Source organism: Oryzias melastigma, linkage group LG16, assembly GCF_002922805.2.
Source record: "Oryzias melastigma strain HK-1 linkage group LG16, ASM292280v2, whole genome shotgun sequence".
Taxonomy (NCBI): Eukaryota; Metazoa; Chordata; class Actinopteri; order Beloniformes; family Adrianichthyidae; genus Oryzias; species Oryzias melastigma.
Genome location: NC_050527.1, coordinates 3023503 through 3048366, shown reverse-complemented (window position 1 = coordinate 3048366; position 24864 = coordinate 3023503). Strand labels below are relative to the sequence as shown.

Here is a 24864-nt window from a genome sequence, read left to right as displayed (position 1 = left end):
ACTTCCTCTAAGTTTTCACTGCCCCTCATCTCGTTGTCCCACTCATGGCTCTCGGGGAGCCTTCTGTAGCTTGCCAGCTCAACTGACCTGTGGTAAGGGGGAAATCAATAGTCAATTCCATTTTGCAGCTCGCCTGTGACAGGTACCAGATAGGGGTGGACTGGGTGCATGTAAGGAGCAGAAGCGTGAGTCTGAGCTTATCGGACGCTCTCCTTTTTTTCTCTCTCTTTTCTCACAAGCACTCAGTGCGTCACACAGCAGTGAAGCACAAGAAGTTGCTTCACTTTTGGTGGACTAACTTGAGTGTTGGAACATCAAGCTGTGGAAACGATAAACACAAATTATTTAAGCAAGCAAAAGCAGCGGACTTACAGACGATTTAGTGTCTCATATTTTCTAGAAAATTCTCATGTCTTAGACTGTAAAATCTTTAGATTTGTATGTTACTATGCCAACAAGTATGCACAGTGTGCAGCAGCCATGATGTTGTGTTAGCAGCAGTATTCACACACTGATGATGGCTCCGTTAATCTATAACTACAAGGCAGGTGGGGTTCAGCATCTTGCCCAAGGACACTTCAACAAGGCAAGAATCAAACTTGCAATCCTCTGATCAGAGGTCGACCGCCCTTCCACTGCACCACAGCTACCCAGAAACATTTAACAAATGTATATTGTTGCACAGCTGCAGCAGAACTATCAGAACTATTTATTTTTTCATAAGATGGATTTTGTGTTTTTATCCTGTACATCTTATCAATAGTTACACCAGGCTACAATTACCCTCTAAACGCTGTTGTGTCTGCAATAAGAAGGAGAAAATATATATTTTTAATGAATATAAAAGCTTGCCATAGGAGTGGAAATGTATTGAAGTCAGGCTGCAAAAAGGATTTTTCTATTGTAAAGCCAACATCTGCAGAGTGGATACATTGTGCAACAAGCCCCGCCCAGTGGTTACCTAATTCACTGATCTGAGTCCAGCTATTTAGTAATACTTTTTATTTATCTGTAAATCAGAAACTCCAGAAGGATGCCGTCTATATTTGAGGATTTCTATTTATTTTTGGATAAGTGTAGAAGTTCATCCAAGGTAAAAACAAATGAACTTTTTCTGTTGTGTGACAACAAAGTCTAGACCAGCCTTTAAGATGCAGTATTTTCTGGAGTCCTTTGCTTTCAAAATGTTGCTTTCACATGTAGTTTGTCTCAGACTCTTGATGTCTCAGAGGATGTTACATGTTTATGACAGAGTGCTGAAAAACTGACCAGTGAAGGAGAAGTTGACTGGAAACAACACTAAGGCAAGTTTATTTGTATAGAACATTTAATGTACAAAGACAATTCGGAGTGCTTTACAGAAAACATTCAAATAAAAAATCAAAAGAAATAGTAATGGTGTGATCAGTAAAATAAACAGCATAAATTAAAATCAAGCATAGATAAGCAGTACAGATGTAAACTTTTGAATATATACTAGTGAAATGAAGCTGAGAACAAGTGGATCTTTAACCTTTATTTGAGTTTTTCAGCTGATGAAAGACTTTCTGGAAGTCTATTCCAGATCTGTGGAGTGTAGAAGCTGAATGCAGCATCTTCATGTTTAGTTTAGACTCTAGAAACTGACAAAAGACTGGATCCAGATGACCGGAGAGGTCTGGCTAGTACATACTGGTGAGCCTTTTTGATCTTAAGCAAGTAATAAAAAAAGAGTTTTAATTTATTTTATAAAAATCTGACATTATTTTGCAGATGCAAACATTTCCTTGTGCTTTCTTGCACTTTTTTTTCTTTCTGCAACTTGTCAAATATTTTTAGATTCAAATCCAGGACTTGTTTGGGTTAATCGCTCACTTCTAAAAAATATCGAATTCAATATTTTTGTATGAACGAATTGTAAGTAAGACACAGAAAACCTTATTTCTAATCATTCATCCTTTCTGGGTCACAGGGTTCCTGCTAATGTTGGGTGAAGATGGAGTACACCCTCAGCTATGAGATTGTGTGTATTTATGAATTATGAGGCTGATCTGGCCTCATACTAAATCGGTTGCACACTCACATTCACACCTAGGGGAAATTTAGAGACACCTGATTTCAAATCCTCAAATTGCAAATTCATGTGAATTTCCAAATTGACTAATTGACACCATAATGACTAATTTGGGCTGGGGCGTACTGTTAATGTGAGGGGGGAATCTAAAAGGGGAGACAGGCTTTTATTAAGTACAGCGCAGAAACACTAATCAAATCTGCTTCATCAGATCAGTTTAGCTTTGGGGTCTCCAGCTAATTTTACTGCTCACTGAAACGTTGCATGTAATACTCAATGGACGGAGAAAACTTTTTTTCATCAGTGCTGATTAGGAAATAAGATCAAGCAAAATATGTCAACTCATGATAGTCCGTTAATGTGTTTTTAATTAGCTTGTTTTTGTTTTTTTTTCCTCCTTGACTTTAAGAACTCACCGCTGTTTGCTTTTAAATCCCCTTTCAGCGCCCTCTTGATTAAACAGATAGCTGTCATTACGATTTTGAGGGCAGCTGAGTGACCAGGCTGCGATTCAACCGTTAGATGAGAAGTTGAGTGGGTTAACTCGATGGTGCTCCTTCCTCCCCGTGTTTCAAACGAAGCCGCATCCACAGAATCATTTTACGATTTAATAAGCTAATAAACTTGATAGTTTCGAGTGCCCTTGAGGGGTCAAGGCGCGGCTTACAATCCCCATTTAAGCTCTTGTTCTATTATTGTGCTGACATAGGCTTACACGCTGTGAGAGAGGGAGATAACTGCATTTCAAAGCAGCTAAGCAGATCTGCTTATTCAGGGGTCACTCTCAGCGCAGGCGGGTCATCCTGAGCCGAAACGATCGCACTCTTTTTGGTGCAACGCTCCCTTAACTCATAGTGGAGAGGCACGTTGATGGCCTCGTTAGTACCTTCTGGAATAATGATTAAGTTAACCCTTTAACATGGGAGCTCCAGTGTTTATGTTCTTTGATTTACTGTAACTTTTTAACCGTTAACAAAATCAATGTAATTCCAGTAGATTCTGAAGGAGAAAAGCGGCGCTCACGCCGCTTTTCTCCTTCAGAATCTACTGGAATTACATTGATTGTGTCAACGGTAGAAAAGCTACAACATGTTAAAGATTCTGTGATTTAAGCCTCTGTTTCCAAGATCTCCTCTGAGGAGAACTGAGCTGCTAGAACTGAGCTAGAACTGAGCCAGAACCCTTCTGATTATGATAGCTCTGTGTCTCTGTGTCTTGCTAGCGTAAATCTTCACCACTACATAAAAATGTTAATCAATATCCGTAATGTCCAGCTGTATCGTTTTGAGACGATGAAGTGAAGATCTTCATGGACCGAACTTCCTCCAAAATCCTGATTCTTTCTCCTTCCAGTTCACGAAAGACTCTTTTGTTGACGTTGCTGTGACCAATACATTCAATCCATTGGTTTCTCAGAGCAGAGTCTTTGGGAAAATAATGAAAGCTGACATCAAAATGCTCTTTCATTGATATATAAGACTTTACCGCTGCTGTCAAATGAGCCGCCGTTCGCATTTCCGTGGTCACAGCAAGAAGCTCGGTGGAGTGTCGTGGAGATTTTCCAGGGTTCTCAGCCATGCTACCGTAAGTATTGTTTGAAACTCGTACAAAAAAAATCCAGTGACAGCTGATTTGACCACAGAAATGCGAACGGCGGCTCATTTGACTGCAGTCAATGTGAAGATACCATCTTCTCTTCTCCAGCACCTGTATTTGCAGAGTCATATCCTTCCAAAACAGTCACCGAGCTTTCCAGAGTATAAGACGCAAGAGCAAAACGCGTCTAATCTAGAAGAAGAAAACCATATATAAGTTGCACTTTTGCAAGAAAAGTCGGACATTTCAGAACAAATCTGCTATGTGTAGCTACAATAAATAAATAAATAAACAGAAGAATACTAATCTTTGATCTGTATAAGAAAACAATCAGATTCTCTTCCATGTTTGTTTTGGACGACACTTCTTCTGCTGTTGTCAGTACCAAATACTTATACCCAGATGCAGCACCCTCTAGTGGTTGTTAGAGGAAACAACCACCAAACGACAACCATGTTTACTGTGAAAATAACAAATATATGAGCCTATTTATGCCTAAAAAAAAAAAAGAAAACACAAAGATGCGCTCCTGAGTATAAGTCGCACCCCTGACTAAACTATGAAAAAAACTTATACTCCGGAAAATACGGTATTTAATTTTGATAAGGTGAACTTTAATCAATTTAATTAAACTCGATGAGCTGAACCAGCAACTTCTTCTGGGTTACAAACATCCCACTTTTACTTCCCATTATGGGCCCCATCAGTCATATGTTTCTTCCTGGAATAGAGTGAAGTTTCATGAATTCAGAAACAAGGATGTCGCTGGGGCAGAAGCAGCTTGGTTAACCGAGCCGCACAGTCAACAGTTGAGTCACACGGCCTCATCTGGGGTTATCAGGACTGGAAAACGCCGCCTCTGCTGCTGCTACTGCATGGTGAGTAGAAACTCTTTCTGCATTTTTGTATCCATTTTCAAGCAATTTTTTGTTGTTTTGATAGAAACATCTCTGCCAAATTGGAAAATTTGATCACTGTGAGGAACAAAAAAGATGGTCATTGTGTTGTCAACATATGATGTTGATCCCTTTTGCTGCTTAACTTCTAATCTTTCAATGTGAGCATGTCACCTTTGGAGTAAAATATGCATCTGGAAAACACACTGATGTTCTCTGATGGTGTCAAAAAAGGATGTGAAACCGATGGCTTATGAGTTTCTTGGTTTTTCAGGACTTCTTTTAAAACAAAATCTGTTAATCTGACACAAAAGAGCTGCTCTGTTATCAAATCACAACATCCAATCACTTTTGGCTTAAGTTTTTCTACTCACAGCAAAGTACCTGGTGTGAGAAGTTTGATGGAGAAAGAGGAACTAGCAGTCAGTCTTTCCCTCCGTGTGAAGGATATTGCCAAATCCTGAAAGTGGGTGTTTTGTAAACCCCCAACAGCAACAGGAAAGACACGTTTCCTTACAAACAGTGACACAACTTTCAGAAAAGAAATGTATGTTCTTTTCCAGAAAAGGATTTTACATTCATGAGCTGGGAATATGATTGTCCAACACTATTATCAAAAGATTTAATTATTGATTAAGTTTTTCATGAGTCAGCATTTTTTTAAAGTAAAAACACTCAAAAGAAATCATTTTCTACACGCAGAAGACTGTTAAAAATGAAGGCAGAAGACACGAAACTGGGAGCTTGATTGAAAGTTACAAATTATATGAATTCCAAGTGAAAGTTTGTGAAGTTTTTTGGAGTTCTTGTATAAAACTTGTTCTAGACTTGGAGCAGGGAAGGAGCAAGAAAAAGACAAAACCCATGATGAAAAATAAAGAAGTGGTCTACACGTTCGAGAGAGGATCTTTGGTTCTTCAGTAAAACCACCAAAAGACACTTTGGACGTTCGTTACAAGAAGTCAGGAAGTTTCTCAATGTTGTGACTTTGTTCACTGGATCAGCACTTATCCACTGGATTACTCACTGGCCTTGTTTATACATGAAATGTGACTAACTTTCACATGATCAGGTAGTACATTAAGGCATAATTGCCTTTTATGATATAAAACAATTAGATGTATTGAATTAGCATTTAAAATAATTCTAAAGCACTTAGATTTGTTTAAGAGAGCTGCAAATTGTTTGAGGGATCAAAATAATTCAACATCTAAAAAGTTCAGCTAATTTCCTGCTATCTAAATTCAGTAAAAGTGTCACTAGATCCTTATAAAAACAAAGAGCCTTGTCTGATCCGATAATGTTAGATAGGCAAATCGAGGCCTCAATTGGCAGATTTCCAAGCCCTACTCCTGACTCATTACCTGGTTCAGGTGTGTGCAGCCAATTAGAACACACCAGAGCATTTTATGTTGAAAAACATGCAGGGATGCAGCCCTCGAGGCCTGGAGTTGCCTATCACTGATTTAAGGTTATTTTCTGAATGAACTTTATATATATATAACATTTTACAATTGCTTATAGCATCCCAACGTGCTTCACAATAAAAGAAAGAGGAAAGTTTAAAAAATTAGACAAATTAAGAACAAAATATAAAAAAAACAGCACAAAATTACAAAAGCAGATCTGCAGATCATCAGCATAGCAGTGAAATGAGACGTCATGCTGTGTAATGATGGAACCAAGAATCAGCAGATATAAAGAAAAAAAGGGCAGGACCAAGAATAGAGCCTTGAGGTACCCCACAGGAGAGAGAAGCCACAGAGGAGGAGGCCTCACCAATTTCTCTCTCTTAAATACGACTTGAACCAGTTAAGTGCAGCGCCGTGAATGCCGATACTGGAACTCCTCAAGCAAACATGCTAAAGTCGTCTTTTGATCTTTAAAGATCCGCTCCAATCATCTTTGGAGTTATTTTCAAAGTGTCCCCAGTTGAATTTTAATTAAGATTATACCACTTTTAGACAAAAAAAAAAACGGTCAGTCATTATAAAATGGCCTCTGAATTTATCATCCGTTCATGACTCACAAACATTTGAAGAAATATGAAAAAAGGCCAGTTGAAATTTAATGTTCTTTACATATGTCCTTCATTACCAAAAACAATTCCAGTAAAACATGTCAACCTTCTCAGAGCCAAATGAAGTTCTAGTAACAGAAAAAAATAGATATTTGGGGGAAACTGTCAAATGGGGTTGTAATATACAATTCTGACGTTTTTTGAGAGAGATTTTCACATGAAATGAGTTCTGAGATGCTGAAGATTTGGAACATTTGCCCTGCGTGATAAATGACCACTAAGGACTTGAATATGATATGAATACTAGCTTCATTTCAAACAGAACTTTTTAAAACAATGTAGCAAAACTAGCATTATGCTAGCATAAAAATGATCAAAATTATCTCTAAAGGAGAACATAACGGGTCTTTTTCAAAATCTAAAAGTAATTTTTGGCGTGACACTATTTTTTATTTTATTTTAATTACTATGTCTGAGTCTGGAACAAAAAAGATGTGCGGATAGAATTTGACAAAAAATGTGTAATTTATGTACCAAGTAAACTATATGTGTTAATGTATACCCAATAAGTATTTCCATTTAATCAATATGTACATTTCTCTGTCTTGTTTTCTTTTTGTTTTCATTTCTGTCATTCCCAGTTAGACCACATGTGGTTTCCATGCTCAATCTGACCAAATCTGAGATAAGATTGAGCTATTTGTGTGACAAACTCTGTGACATAAAGAGGAACCTTTTTAGATATCAGATTATTGTAACCATTTGAGTTTAACATGTATTCTTATCTGCCATAAAAATACTTCTTTGCGTATTTAATTAGCCTTAATTCTGCATTTTTAGGTTAATCTTTTAATTGAAATAAACTGTTTATTTTGTGTTTATGTTTATTTCTTCTCTTGACTGAAGTTTTCTTCCATTTTGTTGTTTCATTTTGGTGGGTTAACCTCGGGGTGATGTTGCGACACAGTTTGACATGATTTCATCTTTATGCAGAGACGCAGCAATGCTGTGACAAGACGTCTGGCTCCTGTTGCCATGGCGTTATGAAACAGCAAAGCGTTTAGGTGAAATTTGTCATTCCTTCCTTGTGTAATGGTGAGTAGCCCACAAACTCAACACGGTTCCCCCATCCATAATTCCTGAATAAACCTCGTATTCAGAAAGTGTACTTTAAACCAGGGATACTAAAATAATTGAATAACTAAAGGTAATTTATATTTTTATTAGCTTTTAGTTGCTTCCAGTTTTGCATATTTCACCCCAGAAGAGTCAGATTCTTTCAACAACATAAAAAGAGCAGCTGTTGTACATTTATGCCTTAAAGACCCACTTTGATGAAAATGTTTCTTGTGGCATTTTTTTTCTGATGATGGCGGGCATGCATAAAGAAAATTAAGTTTTAAATTGCATTTCTGAGCATTACTCTATTCAAATCACAGTGAATCAGGAGCATATAAAAAATGCTGTTTGAAAAAGATGGTATTAGTGACGTCAGAAACAGACATAAGCTCCTTGTTCCACTCCATTGATGCATCCACTTGTAGATGACTAGGATCTTTCTTTTCCTGCTCCAATGTTGCTCGTTTTTTTGTTGTTTTTTTTGTTTTTTTGCATTACTAATGTTAAGTCGGAGGTGTAAGATAGCAGAAGAGTGTGTAACCAGATAGCTCAGTTATGGGTGATGGAAAGAGGGGTGGACTTGCTCCATGCCAGCAGTTCTACCCACAACTCAGGTGAATTTCTATTGAACTATTGTTGCCCAGCAGAAACAATGAAAACGACTGAAAGCTTGACAGTTTTAGATAAAAACAGCATAATCATAAGTGGGAACGCTTTGAAAATAGATAAAAAGATGACAGAAGCTGTATGAATTTATCAAAGGACTAAATAAGCTTTATACTTTTATGTAGTTTTTTTTATTTCAACCAAAACAAAAGATCTTGAACAAATTATTTTACAAAGAAAACGAAAGGAAGAGAATGATTACAAAGATCTCTGTGTGGTCTCTCGGTAGATTTGCCACAATGATCGTCACATGGATTTCACTGATAACCATATTGGTGGGGGTGGTAAATGCAGCTTGGAATGGTAAGTGTTCCTGTCGGAAATATATGTATTCCCAACCAGAAGTTTTATTAAATCTGAACAAATATCATGTTACTGAATATTAATGATTGAAAACATTGCTTGCCAAAAAAAAAAAAAATTCAGAGAGGTCCTGGTTGCAGACATCAGCGTCTTGGTTCAGATTTCCTCGACTGGAACCAAACATCCCTAGATGTCACTCGAAAAAATTGATAGCGTATTTAAACTTTTTAAAAGTTTTTTTTTTTCCCACAATACTTAACACTTTTGGGATAGGGTAAGAGTTTGGGTACGTTTTATAATTTATGCTTCCGCCCGATGATGACATGCGCCATTTTGTCTGCAACCAGATCCTTCTCAGAAACTCTAGTTTGTAGAAACGTGAACTCACGAGAGAGTATTTGTTTAACACAACTTTCTGTTTTCAGGTGATGACATGAAGCGCTGTGCAGATGTCCAGGCATCGAGCCCTGTGGTACCCCTGGGGTCACCTGTCAATGCCACCTGTGTCGTCACCAAGGGCTGCTCTCTTTTCTTGGAAGAGGCTGTTCAGATTGAATGGCTCCTTAACAGGGACGCCATCCATGGGAATGTTGAGTTCACCCAGAACAAGACGAAGTCCACAGTTGTTATTTCAAGTTTTAATCACACAGAGGCGGCTCTCACCTGCTACATCAAAGACTACGACCAGATTGTTGGAGGAGTGCTGATTCGTGCTGGATGTGAGAAAGAATCCTCATTGATCAAATCACTTCATATGTTTATGCAGAAAATGTAACAGTTTGATGTGTAGTTTAAAACACAGTTAAATAAATGAGTTTGGATAAGAAAAGTGAATTTTAAAGACCCGAAACCCACTTTTTTGTGAATTGTGAGACACGTTCAGCATTTTATGTTTTGTACATGGAGTTCGAAAAAGTTCCTAAAAATATACATGAATTTTGAACACAGAAGCGCAAAAAACTCATATGTGTAAATAAATTGACACAGACTTTTTTTTTAAATAGTTGCTTGAGTGAGCGTAGCTGAGGCCACTGTGAGTGTAGCTTAAGAGATTCCCTCTTCTTCCTCCTCCCCACCAGTTATTTTTATGTACTAACACTTAAATTCAAAGATCTGGCTCCTAAAACCAGATCATCCGTCAATCCTTCACTCCTTATCTGTAGTGTAAAACTATTAGACTATAGAAATGCTGATGTAAATATTGGCGCTAAGAAATCACGTTTTTGCATACTCATCAATCTACGATTTTCATGAAACTTTTGTGTTTGTTTTTTTTTATCCTTAGATCCTCCAGAAGTGCCACAAAACCTGAGCTGTCAGGCAAACTTAACCAGAACCCTCACCCTGACCTGCAGCTGGGATCCTGGGCAGTCACAGACGTATCTTCCCACATCTTACTCTGTCCATAGTGAAACAAGGTCTGAGCAAAAGGAAATTTAATCAAAATTAATAGTACTCCTCTTAGTAGGCCAAACCAGTACATAAACTGTACATAGTGGCCATGTCATTAAAATGTAGATGACAACTTTTTTTCATTCACTACTGTTGTCTTTTCCTGAATAAAGCAACTTCCTCCTTTACATTTTTTGAAAAAATCAGCTGTAGCTGCTTTCTGTGATCAATATTTCATTAAATATATATACTGTATATTTTTATATATATATTTGCATTATTGGTAACATTTTTCCAGACACATTCAATTCTCAGTATTTCATTCTAGACCCATGAATTCTTGGCAGACTCATTAGCATGTCATCTATCTTGGCAGTCTGTCTCAGTAAACACTTTTGTTACGAGCAAAATATATCATACTGTTCTTGGTACAACAGCAATATAAGTTGTCAGTTTTGATTATTATTTTCAAAAAGCAATGAAAAAAAAACAAGAAAAGAAGGGTGCAGTGACCAACTTTGACTAAACTGTTAAATTAAGAATTTGAGTAATTCAAGAAAAATGTCTAAATTTATGTGAAGCTCAACAAGTATCCTCTTTTATTTCAAAGATTTTGTGTTAAAGGTGAGTAATTGTTTTATCTGTGGTGTAATTTTATCATTTCAGGGAATCGAACTATACTTATAAAGCTCCTGCAGGAGTGCACAGCTATACAATTCCTCGCTCTGACCTGATTCTCTTCTCTGATATGAAAATATACGTGAAGGCTGAGAATGAACTTGGCCAGGCAATTTCAGCTCCCATCACTTTGGAACCAGTCAGTGCAGGTGAGAAACAGGGTTTGGTTTAGTAGTAAGCAGCAGTGCCTCACTGCAAAATGGTTATTGGTTCAATTCCCAGCTGGGTCTTTTCAGAGTGGACTTTTTATGTTCTGCCGGTGTGAGTGTTGGTTTTCTCAGTGTGCTCCAGTTTCCTCCAGTAGTACAAAAACATGCTTTATAGGCTATTTGATGACTCTAAATTGCCACCTTAGGAGTAAGTGTGAGTCTGTGTGGTTGTCAATCTCTGAATGTGACCCTGGCAGTTCAGAATATACCCTGCCAGCATGCTTGGCTTCATCAACTCAAGTATCACTTCTTAGAACAAATAGGTAAAGTGATGGATAGTTCTAAAAAGATGGATGTATGTTAAGCGTATATATTTTTAAATATTACATTCCATATTTTCGAAAAGTCTACTGTTCTGTTTGTACATTGTAATTGTGAGAATTGGACTCGAGTTAAACAGAGAAACCATTGTTCATTGGAAAATTCGAGATCAAACAGCTTACAAATAAACAAAGTATATTTTAGTGGAAACTTTGTTTTTGTAGAAACATAGTAGAAGTTTACAAAGTCCCTAAAGGGATGTCAAAGTAGAAAAAAAATACTAGTTTCTTGTGCGGACCAGATAGTAACTGGTGAGCACCAGATAGCAACTGTTAAAAAAAACTGCACCTGTTGCTATCTGGTGGGTGCTCACCAGTAACTGTCTGATGTTCACCAGTTACTATCTGGTGCTCCCCACCTACTATCTGGTGTGCATCACTTGCTATCTGGTGCTCCCCACCTACTATCTGGTGTGCACCACTTGCTATCTGGTGCTCACCAGTTATCATTTGGTGGGTGCTCACCAGTAACTGTCTGATGTTCACCAGTTACTATCTGGTGCTCACCAGTTACTATTTGGTGTGCACCACTTGCTATCTGGTTCTCACCAGTTACTATCTGGTGCTCTCCACCTACTATCTGGTGCCCATCACTTGCTATCTGGTGCTCACCAGTTACTAACTGGTGCTCTCCACCTACTATCTGGTGTGCACTACTTGCTATCTGGTGCCCACCAGTTACTATTTGGTGTTCACCAGTTACTATTTGGTGTGTACCACTTGCTATCTGGTGCTCACCAGTTAATATCTGGTGCTCACCACACTCTATCTTCTGTGCACCACTTGCTATCTGGTGCTCACCAGTTAAAATTTGGTAAGAACAAAAAACACTTTTTTTTCTTTGATTTTTTAAGTAAAAAACTAAGAAAAAATATAGAATTTTCTTGTGCAAAATTTAAAAAAAGCTGTTTCTTGTTCTCACCACTTACTATCTGGTGCTCTCCACCTACTATCTGGTGTGCACCACTTGCTATCTGGTTCTCACCAGTTATTATCTGGTGTACACAAGAAACAAGTATTGTTTTCTTCTTTGATTTTTTAAAAGTAAAAATCGAAGATAAAATAAAAATTTCTTGTGCAAAATTTAATAAAAAAAAGTTGTTTCTGATCCGCACCACCTGCTATCTGGTGCTCACCAGTTACATGCCGGTGTGCACAACAATCTGGTATACTATTTTTTTTCTTTGATGTCTCTTTTTTAGCTTCATAGAAGTTGAGCTATTTAGATTACATATTTACTTGTAATATCTTCTTATGAAACATACTTCTGGTTCCGGGTCACGAGCAGACGCGTGTCTCCAGCTCTCCTCAACAATAGCCTGAATCTATTCATATTTGATGTTAAGTCCTGAACCGGATATTGATAATTCATGTAGAGAAAATGGTATGGTCGAGTCGGGGTGGGATTATATAAGTTCGCTTCCAGTTAAATTCTAATGATTATTTACTTGTCTTATATGTATTTTTTCTGCTAGCCAAACTTGACCCACCAAAAATTGTGAGTATCACGGTGTCAAAAAAACCTGGCTGTCTCCGGCTGAACTGGATGTTGACCCACCAAAGTTGGATACACGCTGGGAATCTAAATCTGGAAGTCTTGCTTCAGACAGCCGACAGCAGGCATTGGACCATCAAACAGGTGTGTACAAATCAGTGCAGAAGTCACATAGAATTTCAAAGAGAAGCTCATTTAGAGTTTGAGAAAACCTTTTGGAGTTCACTTGAAGCTCTCCTTCTTGATCTGGAAATGACATGTTTGTGTTTTGTGTCAGATTATCTGCAGAGATCGCAGAACATGCAAAATACTGTCCCTGTGCTCCCTCCTTCATGGGACTCAGTATTGGCTCCAAATCAGAGTCAGGTACAAGCAAGGTCCCTGGAGTGAGTGGAGCAGCAGCCAATCTGGAGTCACTTTGGAGTCAGGTAGCCTTCAAATCAATTCAGAATGACACAATCAGCTCATCCAACATCTTCTATTATTTCGTCTTTTTTCTTTCAAACGATCTTTCTTGCAACCATGCAAATGTCCTACTCTGAATGTCCTTTTGTTCCGAGTATTGGCACAAGCTCAAGCTTAGAATCTATGAACCTTTTCTTTTCAAATGGCTCCACTTTTCAAATGGAAAATAGATGTTGCCTTTGATGTGCTGTTGTTCTGTCCTTTTCTTTTCAGCCCCCACTGGACGCTTAGAATCATGGGCAAAAGTGTCCTGGTATCGCAAACCCACTCATCTAAACATAAGTTTGTTCTGGAAGGTATGCACACCAGAAAATAATGTAACTTCACTCTCTAAAAGACCTGCTCTCAAATAATTTCTCCCCTTTATTCCTTCACCGTTTAGCCATCAAAACAATTTCATGCAAATGGACAAAATATTTCATACAGTATCTCAAGGTTTCAGAGAGCAGGACAGGGAATCCTATGCAAAACAATTTGGAAATACTGCACTTTCCAGCTATCTGCGAGAGTGAAGAAAGTCTATCTGACTGCTGTGAATAGAGCTGGAAAATCCCCTCTGACAGGAATTTACATTTACCCACCTCAAGGTATCTGAGCAAAGTTTGGTGCAGATTAGACAAAAAAAAGTATTTTGTTTAAAGTTTGTAAAAAGAAATGTCTTTGTCTGTGTCTGTAGATCGAACTACGATACAAGACGTTACAGCTGTTACTGTTGATCACCAGTCATTTCTGGTCCAGTGGACGCATTTGGCCTCAACTGATCTGACTGGTTTTGTGGTGGAATGGAGACCAATGCTAAAGGAAAATCTCTCCCATGTCCATTTTGAGAAAGTGGACAAAAACCAAACTAATCTTATTTTAGCAGGTATGGACATGCTATTAATGTACTTAATTACATCAATTCAAGCAACTACTTCCAATGAAAAGTTCATGTAAACTCACATAAATGTTCATTTTTGGATTCCGCGTTTGAAGCTTTTATTGTATATTCACATGCTGCTACTCAAGTTTCTACAACTGTTTTGGGCTCAACGCACAAAACATTCAACCGTTAAACATGCGTTGAAAGCTGAACCAGATCAAACTTTGACCAATCAGGGACTTGGGATTTGGTTGTAACATATGGATGGTGTCTTTTATAATTTGTGGAATGCCATTTGAAAATAGATCATGGAGGAGAAATTATTAAGTGATTCTCCTGCTTCTTTCCGTACGTTTTTTGGCACGTAAAACCTCAATCACACTTTTAACTATTTCAGCAATCTTGGTATTAAAATGTTCAGCTTGTTCTGGACATGACTGCTTGTATTTTTGATATTCATAAACTTTATAGTTTTTTGAAATATTGAGCAAAATATGCCCCATAGAAAATGAACGAGAAAGTCTTCTAATTTCAAAATTTTAAGTAGATTTGCAACAATCCTTTAAATATATTCATTAGCTAGGTTTTCATCTTCTATAGTAATTTTCAAAAAAAATTGAGTTTACCTACATTTTTTGCAACATGCTAATGTTTTTGGCTAATTTGTTATCTACTGGAGTTGTTTAGGCTAACTTAGAGTTTAGCTTATAATTTAGCAACATGCTAACATTTTTGGCTTATTTGTTATCTTCTATTTTTTTAGGCTAATCATGAGTTTAGCTTCTATTTTAGTAACAGGCTAACTTTTTGATTAACTTAGATTACTGAGGAATTTTAGGCTATTTTGGCTAGTATTTAAGCAATGTACTAGCTTTTTTGACTAATTTGGCATCTAGTAAGGTTTTTATGCTAATTTGCAGTTTAGCTTTTTTTTTTTTGGCAACATGCTAACATTTTTGGCTAATTTGTTATCAACTCAGGTTATATAGATATTTTCTAGCTTCTATTTTAGCAACAGCCTAACATTTTTGACTAATTTAGTTTATTGACTAAATGTAGGCTATTTAGAAGTTTAGCTAGTATTTTGGCAATGTGTTATCTTTTTTTTGTTTTGTTTTTAGCTAGTTTGGCATCTACTGAGGTTTTTGAGGCTGATTTGGAGTTAAGCTTATATCTAAGCAACACACTAAATATTTTTACAAAGTAGGTATGTGTTAGGGATTTTTAAGCAATTTCACTACAAATTTTTCAGAAATTTTGGTCAACTTCAGCACTTTTTTACAGTTCTTTAATGAAATTTCTTTGTCTTTTAGCTTTTTTTAATGTTTTGGAAATAGCTTTTGCATTTTCAGCAAATCCCTTCAGCAACTAAAGGAAATTGCATCACCATTTTCAGCAAAAAGCTTCAGTATCTTCATTATTACAGGGAATGCAACTTTTCCAGTTTGTGTCCGGTGGGAAGACCATGTTATGATGTTGCAAATTTTGATAGCAGTCAAAATGACTGCCACTGTAGTGCTTGTGTTAATAGCCTCATGCATCTCATACTGTTCAGTCACATCATCGTTTCTTTTTCTCCACACAAGTCCAAGATCAACTACCTCTCATGCACAGTCTATTTGCATGTATGTAGCCGATGACCAAGGATCCACTCTAACCTCTTTTTCTCTCATCATTAGGCACCTTTGAGCCTTACAAGCCCTATCACATCTCTGTATATCCACGTTATAAGCGCGGGATCGGTCTTCCGCGAACTGTTAAGGCCTACTTGAGGCAAAAGGGTAAGCTGCCAAAGACACAAGGATTTAAAAGAACATGTCGAGGTGAAATAGTTCTCTTGCTTTAGTTTGAAGAAGAGAGAAAAGGGATGTGATGCATTTCTGATGGCATGTCGCCCCCTTGTGGAGAGAAACAGATAGTGTTTGCTGGATTATGAAGCTCAGATTACATTTTCTGATGGTTTTTTTTTTCTGTTTTTCTTTTAAAAGCTCCATCCATGGTTCCGGTAATAAAAATTAAAAATGTTTGGATGTCCTCTGTTGACCTTATGTGGGAACAGATCCCTTTAGATCAACAGAATGGATTTATCCAGCACTACAAAATCTTCTACTGGGGGGAGAAAGAAGCTGTTAAAGGTACTTTTTACACCTGTGTTTTTCTGTTGTAAAGTGTTTTTCCTCATACCTGAGGCTCTTTTAATGCTCGTTTCTTTTTCAGTTGAGACTGCAGACTCAAAAACAACAGAAATGAGCCTGAAAAACCTCAAGCCTGGATCTCTGTATAAGGCTTTCATGATGGTTAGAACATTTGGAGGCAGTCTCAACGGCTCTACAATTCATTTCAAAACGGAAACCTTTGGTTGGTACTGTATTTTTATTATTTGTGACAATGTGCTTTCTTTAGCTCATTTTTCCCACAACATGTATATATATTTTTTGTCAGATATGGTGGACATTGTAGGGATGATAACTGGATCTGGAGTCGGAGTTTCATTGATCATCATCATGGCTTTCTTAACGTTGTCCTTCAAAGGAAAAAGGTAAGAGGTTTCTTACTCTACTTTAAGATGAAAACTATGTGTACATTTTTCTATATTTTTCTGTTCTACTAGAATTGAGAGTCGACTTTGGCCAGATGTTCCAGATCCAGCGAACAGCAGCATTAAGAGATGGCCGTCAGAATCACCCCAGGTGAGGAATCTTGAAATCCTTTTTAATGGAACTTTTCAAGATTATGATTCCATAAAAAAAGACTTTTATCCTACTGTTGTTTGTTGTTATTACTTTTTTTTAATATACAGGTTTTTAATTGAAGAATAATATTCATGATGGTTAAATCAAATAAAAGCGTCTTGTATAAAATTATTCTACAGCTTTCACTGCATAAACAGTGAAAACTTAGAAACAAAAATGTTTAGCCCATTGTGAGATTTTATTTAAATTTGCAAAAATATCTAAGACTAATGTTCCTGCCAAGAATTCTTCATATTAGAATATCAAATCACTCAGACATGTTTACTTAAACTAATATTATTTTTCTATTACAGAACTTTCTTAATAAGATTGTTTTGTAGAAGACAGAAAAGAAGACATTATTCCTGAAAAAAATTATTTTTACTTTCTTTAGATACAGTTTTTACCGTTCAGTTTTAGTTAAATGTGAAAAATATTGGTTTTACCAAATGTTCTTACTGTTCATACACACTTCTAAAAACAATAGGGTCAGCATTAAAGTCCCCCTCCGATGAAAATTATGTTTTTTGAGTTTTTAACATGTATGTGGTATTTTTCTTTAATAAAAGAGAACAAATGTAATTTCCGAGTATTTCTCCTTTTAAATGGCTGTCAATCGACTGTCGCAGACGGGCGCTGTTTGAATTAATGAGCCTTCTTTACAACACAACAGCTCTGCTGCACAACTCAGCTCCAAAAGCCACGCCTCCTCAGAGGAGATTTTGGAAACAGAGGCTTCAGAACAACATCAAAATGGTTTTTTAAGACATTTAGGTTGTGGGATTTTGGTTAAAAACTTCATAATCATAATTAAAACACTCATGGGAACATTTTTTTCTAATTAAAAAAATTGTCATAGGGGGACTTTAAAAACTTTGAAGAGTATAATATGTTAAGAAGATCGTATGGGGAAAAAACCCTTTCTGATTTATGTATTTATACATTATTTTAGACACATAATTCAGCAATCTAGATTACAAAAACCCTAAAAATCAGATAATAACCACAAGAGAGACAGCAGAATTTAATTTTTAGGGAAATATGTCCAAACATTCCTGAGACTTATCTGAAAAAGTGTGTAATCCAGCAACAATTCGGCATTTAAAATATTTAATATTGATGGTTTGGCAAATTATTTTCTACAAATGTGCATTTTGTCACCAAATTTCACAGTTTTTAAAGGCTTGTTTAAGGTAATATTTTCCATTTAATGCATCACAGGTTTAATTGCTTTTTGGTATTTATGAATACTTCTAAAAACCTTTGCGCTTTAAATATTTGCCATTTTCTTTTGACTCCTATAAAAGAAATATCTGCAGAGAATGACACATTTTGATTGAAGCAAAAGTTGTGACACAGCCTTGAAATCAAGGCCTTTGAGTTTGGAAAACGTGGAAACTAGAGGTTTAACAGATTGACCGAGTTCTGAGATGAAAGTTATGAAAAAGATTTGACTTTACTTAAAACAGGAGCCACTTTTATTCTGCCCACTCTGTTGATATTTTACTATAAAGATCACAAGCTTTTTCTTTTTTCTTTCAGTACGCTCATGTCGCCAGGAACAACGACGAGCCAAATCCGATACACTTATCTCATCTAAGCTTTCTGGATCTGACCACTAAGCTGTGCAAAGAGGAGGATGATCTTTGGTTCAACAGTGCAGAGGACACCAGTGATTTAGGAGAGTCCATCTGCGGTTCTCTGTTTATCCTTGAATACACTGCTTCAAACAGCAGCTCTGTTCCCTACGCCACTGTGATAGCCAGCGTTCCCTGCAACAATCCGACTCCAGAAGAACCTCCTGCGTATCTGCGCTCTGACTCCACGCAGCCTCTCCTGGAAAGAGAAGAGTCCTTCAGTCCACTGTGCTATCAGAACGTGGCATCTGGGGTCAAACCTGAGCAGTGTTTCTTTGGGCAAGACCAGGATTATATACCTGAAAGTGAAGAAGATCCTGCTTTTGCTTGGGATGACTTTCCATTTCTAAGAGCTTTATCTGCGTACGATACGGAGAGTGACTGAAGCTGCTTTGCTTTTCTTACGCTTAAAAAAAAGACGATGTTATCTAAAAAATAAAAAAAAAAGTTAATACAAATGGTACATTTTTATCTGATAGGGCATGTTCTTGAAGCTGCAATCATTTCATATTAAAAAGGAATGTTGAGGGTTCAAAAACTTGCCTCAGTGAGAAGTGTAGGCATTATTTCAACTGCTATTTTCTCTAGAATAAAATAGGTGCTATTTTAGTGTGACACGCAGACAGTAACATGCTGCAGTTTTTTTCTTTTAATGAAAAGAAAATGTTTCATCTTGTAAAAATAAATGCATGAAATTTTATAATGGTACGTTAGATGCACTTTTGTTTTTACAGTTTTAAGCTTTGCAGACTTTCTAAAAATAAAAATAAATGTGCAAAGTTACATTATCAGGGATTATTTTCTTAATGATAATTATGAACATTCTATAACATTCTTTTGCTCAATTGTTTTTTTTACTTTGTAGTATGTTAAGTCCAAAAATTGATTCTAAAAAAAAAAAAAAAATCAGAATCCTTTATTTTTATCATCTTGGCAGCATGCTTAGATTAATTTGTTGTCTGTGATCATGTCAAACCTGCATTAAATTGTTAAATTAAATGTTGTTATAATTAGATTACCAGAAAAGATAGGTGACTAAAAAATATGGTTTAAGAATCACAAAGTCATAATGTTACACGAACTAATGAATGAATGAATGAATTAAATGTATTTTAAATACAAGTAAGTAGTGAGGTTTTTTTCCTTAAGAAATGCTCTCTCCTTTCCTTAAAAAATAAATAAATGTAAGTGGTGAGATTTTTTTTGTTTGTTTGTTTGTTTGTTTTTTATTTTCTACAAATGGACTTTATTATTAATGCATTTGTATCGTGTAGTTTGTGATTCAATGATAAAAAAGTTGTAATTTCCTTAAGAAAGGCTTTCTCCATTCATAAATAAATAAATAAATGCGATAATCAGACATTTATTTCTACATTTCAAAAGATAATAATAATAATACCAATACATTATTATTATTATTATTATTATTATTATTATTATTATTATTATTATTATTAAAAACTGTATCGATTTAGCCACTTCACTATCGATGTGCTCTGTGATTGTTAGCTTAGCCTGGCTACAACAAACCAATCCTGATTCGACTAGTTACGTCTAGCCAAAATGGCGATCTCCGTGTAGGGGTCGAGTGAAACTACTTGTCACGTTTTCTTCAATTTGAGAGACATAACATTCTGTTTTTGGACCCGGTTCTTTTAGCCATGATCCCAAACGTTGGTTTGCGGGTCTTTCTGAAATCCTCTTCGAACATTTTACGAGGAAGTTCGTCTCTGTTACCCAGGACGAGTCCCGCTGCGTTAACGCCAGCTAGCAGAGGTAAGTTGGAAGTTTAGCTAGCTTAGAATCTGTTTATTAGAATCTGTTTTGATTTTTTTATGTCTGTGGGTGCCATCTATATTTGTTTGTGTTTTTTAAGCTCATATATGTTGTCAGCCAAATGTTGACCACCCCTGACACCACTGGGATTTCTGCAGTTCATTATTTATGCTTCTTCACTTTTTTGTTTTCATTTTCAACATTAGATCTAGCTAGTGCATGGTAGCATGTTTGTTTCTGTGTGGAACTTATTCCTTTAATGCTTCTTTATTTTAAACAGCATTTGTCTTGGACGCTAAAGCATAATCAAAAATAATTTAGTTTAGTAGCAATTACACGTATTATAAGTAAATATTATTTTTAGATGAACTTGTGGCAAACCAGAAACTTTTAAAAATGTATAAAGTGTGAATCCTATGTGAGAGGAAAAATAGATGACCAATAAAAAAAATACTAAAGAAAACGGTTCAACACAACCCACTTTAGTGTTTATACTATAACCAAAGTTTTAAAATAATTCAAATTAAATGAACATTTTATATCTAAGCTTTTTTTAAAAATCATTTTCAGTTTTCCAATCTGATTGTATTTGGTAGTAGTTGGTACCAAAGTTTTCATAGGCCAAAGGTCAAAATGATTAATATTAAAATTGATCTTCTGCATTATTATTATTATTCAAGTAGATTTTCTGTATTATTTTTACTATCATGGAGCTGTGCCTGCATGGTGGCCTGCTCAATTTAAATAAAGTTGTATTCAAATAAGTAAATCCTTGGCATAGTAGTCTTAGGAGAACAAAAAAAATGCCCCCTAAAAATGCACTCTCCTGACCCGAGGTGCTGCAGACAAAGACAAATGTTTCTCCTAACAGTTTAACTTCTATAACACGAGTGATGGAGATATGAGGAGGAAAGTTCTTCCATCCTCTGCATTAGAATTTACGCTCTCCTTAAGATCTCCAGAGGGAAGTGGATTTAGCAAATTTAGGCAGGTGGGCCCCGCCCTGATGAGTCTGACGGGATTTGAATTTTGGTTCAGAAAAGGCACAACATCCTGTAAATGAAAATGCATTACACCAAATTTTTTTTTTTTTACTTTTTGACACAAAAACACCATGTCAAATTATAATGCAGTCAATTTTAAGTTACTTTAAAACAATGAATTATAAAATACATTTTCAAATTGCATGATTTAATTCAACATTGAATATAAATTGTAAAATGCATCTTCATTGAATTATGGTACCAAAAAACAATGACAGTTTAAAATACTATTAATTTTGTATTTACTCCATAATTTATTTATTTTTTAATGTAAGATTGAATTGTAACTTTTTATATTGAATCATAAATTGCAAAATGTATTTTGAAATTGCATGCCCTGAACTGTCAATAGATAATTGAATATTACTTTGAATTATGGGTTAAAAAAAAAAAACATATCAAAAACATCTGAAACATGTCACATTTAAATGTTTGCTAATTGACAGTGAATAAACATTTAGTGAGGGATTGTAAAAAGGATCAAATGGCACACGTGTAGAAATGTTTTCATCTTAAAAAATAAAGTTTATTAGGTAAAGATTTTGATGCATCACCACGTTTACCCCATACTTTTACTGATGGCAGAGCATCGTTACGCAATGTGTCACAATTGTTGCAAATATTTCTATTGCAATAACAAAGTGTAGACAGTTTTACATGCCATTCTGTGTTAGTCTTCTGCCCCCTAGTGTTCCTGTTATTTCCCAAATTGTATGCAATCGTCTGACCAATTCATCAAATATATGTACAAAAAAAATCCTTTTTTATATTATAAACATTTTCCTTAAAGAAAAAAGGCTTCAGATGGAAAAGGAATTCAACATTTCTGTCATGTTTCTTGAGTTGGTTCGTAAAGATTTGACAAAAACATGATTAGAGATTATCAGTAATGAAGAAGTGGTTGTATCAGTGTGAAATGTTTGTGTTCTGCCTTCAATGCAGTGCAACACCTTGCTTTACTCTGTCCTCACACCTACAGTGCAAGCCGCTAAGTTTAAGTGAGAAAATAAGATATCACCCTGCATGATGGCTTTTCTTGCTTTTCTTTTTTTCTTTTTATTTGCGGACAGCCACAAACGCACCACCCCTTCCTGAACGGGCTGAGGAAAAACTGAACTTGCAAAGGTTTTAGTTCCCCAAAATCACTTATCCTCTCTCAAAGAATAAAAGCTACTCACGAAAGTTGTTTTTAATGTGTGGATTTGATGAAAAAGGAGACAGTTTAGGGGCATGTTTGAGCACTCAGAAGTGAGCTGGTCTGGTGGTATTTGCAAATGTGGTTAGATTTGTAATGGAGACAACTGGCATCAGTTCTGCAAAGGAAATCGCCTATTTTGTGACAACTATCAAAAACCGCTCAGCTGTCATTATCTGATGTGCGCATGGCTTTTGAGTTGCAGCTCAGTGATGTAGCTCAGATAATTTTAGTTAGATTTTAAACTCTAGTCAGCTTTATAATCTTAAAGTTGTAGTGCAAGAGTTTTTGTGCTGAATAAGCCAGTTAAGGCTTTTACGCTATTAGTCAGCATAGATATATCTGTAACTAATGCAATTTTTTTTTTAAATTCACCTGAACAAAGAGGCTTACAACTAAGTTAGAGAAAGATAACATTGATCATTATTCTTTAAAAAAAAGCGTTCTTCCTGTGCAAAAAAAAATCATTTATATGCCTTTCGCTCATCAAACCAGTTTGCTAATTAAAGTCAAACAAACTAGAAACTGAATTAACTTAAGGGTGCTAAGATGGAGGATCTTTGTCCAAGAAGTGCATAACGTGGATCAGAGGAAATCTGCACAAGACATTGCAAATGTATCGTCATCGCAATATAAGCCTGTGCAATAATTTAGTTTTCAATTCAATTTTATTTAAATATCGCCTGATATCACAAAAGAATTGCCTCGTTGGGCTTCATGTTGGTTATTGTACAGAAGCAGAAGCTCGGTCATAAAATATTAACAATAGTTAATTGTTAACTAAACAGGCTCAATGAAACTGATTATCCCTGTCCTTAAACCCTCCTTCCCAGTGAGAAAAAAAACTCCTAAAATAAATGGATTCACGAAAAAAAAAAGAAGAAATCTTAGGGACGCCCACATGAAAGAAAGATCCTCCCCGACGACGGATAGGCGATTTACCATGACTATTAAAGACTACTATCTAACACTACAACTATGTATTTGAATAGGCTTCATCGAGATAGAACTGGGGGGTGGTTTGGGGCGAGGCCCTGAGCCACGACGAGCCTGAGGCGTGGTCCACGGCCACGAACACAATACATTAGCGCTGGGCGATATGACGATACATATCGTGTGGGCGATAGAAATGTGTCTATCGTGCCATTTCTCTTCTATCGTTTTTATTTGTTGACTTTTTTTGCTGAACTTTTGTTCAAAAACTAGTTTTTCTACTAATAAACTTGAAACTTTGTGCACTTTAAACATTTGTTCTCATTAGCTCATTTGTGACTATTGAGTTACATGTTACTTAAAAAAATAAAATTAGAGAAAAGTAAGCAATTACATTTTTGTCATTTTTTTTTCCAGAGGAAGTGTGAAAATATACTTAATTGTTGTGATAAATCGTTATTGTGATATAAAATAATTTATACATGTTTTTTCTATATCGCCCAGCAATACAATACACATCAAAAAAGACGGTTTAAACTGCAATAAATGATTACCATAAACATATACACATGCAATAACTATCTTATGGCAGCTTATGCATAAACCAAATGGAGCCTTTTTTGCATTTTACCAATCAGATGGACCTCTTTTATGTTAGTTACTTGCTTCCTATGCAGACCTGGGTCATTTAGTGTATAATTTAAGTTCCGTTGAATTTATTTGAATAAAACTGATGCAGTGAAATGGAAATTATTTATTGGTTGTTTTGCTACACTGTCATGCATCGCAAGTTATATCGTCATTGCAATATTGATTACTAATATCCCACATTGCAAGTTTTTCTAATATCGTGCAGCCCTAAACCAGAGATCTAGTATCTTTGAGGACAAGCATTATCAGCTGGTTTGTTTTTTGCAGTTGTTCTAAAAGTTCAGTTTCTTAGTTTATGCTGCAGCATGAAAACATCAAGAACTGCACAAAGGAGTGAATTATTTAGCATTTCCCTCCCATTCCAACCAGGTTTGTAACGGTCTACTGCAAAATAGAGCAGAAACACCCCTAAGCCTTGAACTAAATTAAAGCTATTTTGTGTAAATGTTCACAATGTTCTGACTTTATGCCAACACAAGTGGTTTGGGTTTTTTTTTTAATCAATGCTGTCTAAAACTCCTGTTTTGTATTGTTTATAGGCTGCTGCTTTCCTTTAGCTTTCAATGCTACAGGAAGTTTTGCTGCATCACAACCAGTAAGACAATATGCTCGAGCTGCAAAAGCAAGTGGGACCGGTCAGTATTACTACAATCATCGTCTTTACCTACATGCACATTTTTCTAAAGCATCTGTTTGTTTCAGACTCCAGGAGCCAGCTCAGTGATCTTACTCCAGACATGCTGAAGCTGGACTATACAGCTGTCCCTCTTGCTCAAACGTAAATATACACACTGTATTCTGCAATATTTATAGTAAAGCTATA

At 36.1% G+C, this 24864-nt stretch overlaps 2 protein-coding genes across 3 annotated transcripts in view; both read left to right on the top strand.

Moving 5' to 3' along the window:
* The first annotated feature begins 3709 nt into the window (after positions 1-3709).
* Positions 3710-19349, top strand: csf3r (colony stimulating factor 3 receptor (granulocyte)). Of its 2 annotated transcripts, XM_024268347.2 has the most exons (17): positions 3710-4527; positions 7559-7660; positions 8580-8653; positions 9079-9372; positions 9939-10071; positions 10712-10872; positions 12728-12891; positions 13025-13175; positions 13426-13508; positions 13595-13799; positions 13889-14077; positions 15754-15855; positions 16063-16209; positions 16292-16432; positions 16517-16613; positions 16686-16764; positions 18349-19349. In XM_024268347.2, exons 3-17 carry the CDS (start codon positions 8590-8592, stop codon positions 18826-18828), a joined length of 2490 nt encoding a protein of 829 aa, XP_024124115.1. In that variant the 5' UTR covers positions 3710-4527; positions 7559-7660; positions 8580-8589; the 3' UTR covers positions 18829-19349. The 2 variants fall into 2 exon arrangements, with proteins under 2 accessions (XP_024124115.1, XP_036071949.1); XM_036216056.1 differs by lacking the exons at positions 3710-4527; positions 7559-7660 and having other exon boundaries at positions 7668-8653.
* A 604-nt stretch (positions 19350-19953) lies between these two features.
* mrps15 (mitochondrial ribosomal protein S15) overlaps positions 19954-24864 on the top strand; it is a 7907-nt gene continuing 2996 nt past the window's right edge. The window contains 3 exon segments of the mRNA XM_024268346.2: positions 19954-20219; positions 24581-24676; positions 24744-24841. Of these exon segments, the coding sequence (XP_024124114.1) occupies positions 20105-20219; positions 24581-24676; positions 24744-24841 (309 nt within the window). The 5' untranslated portion in view covers positions 19954-20104.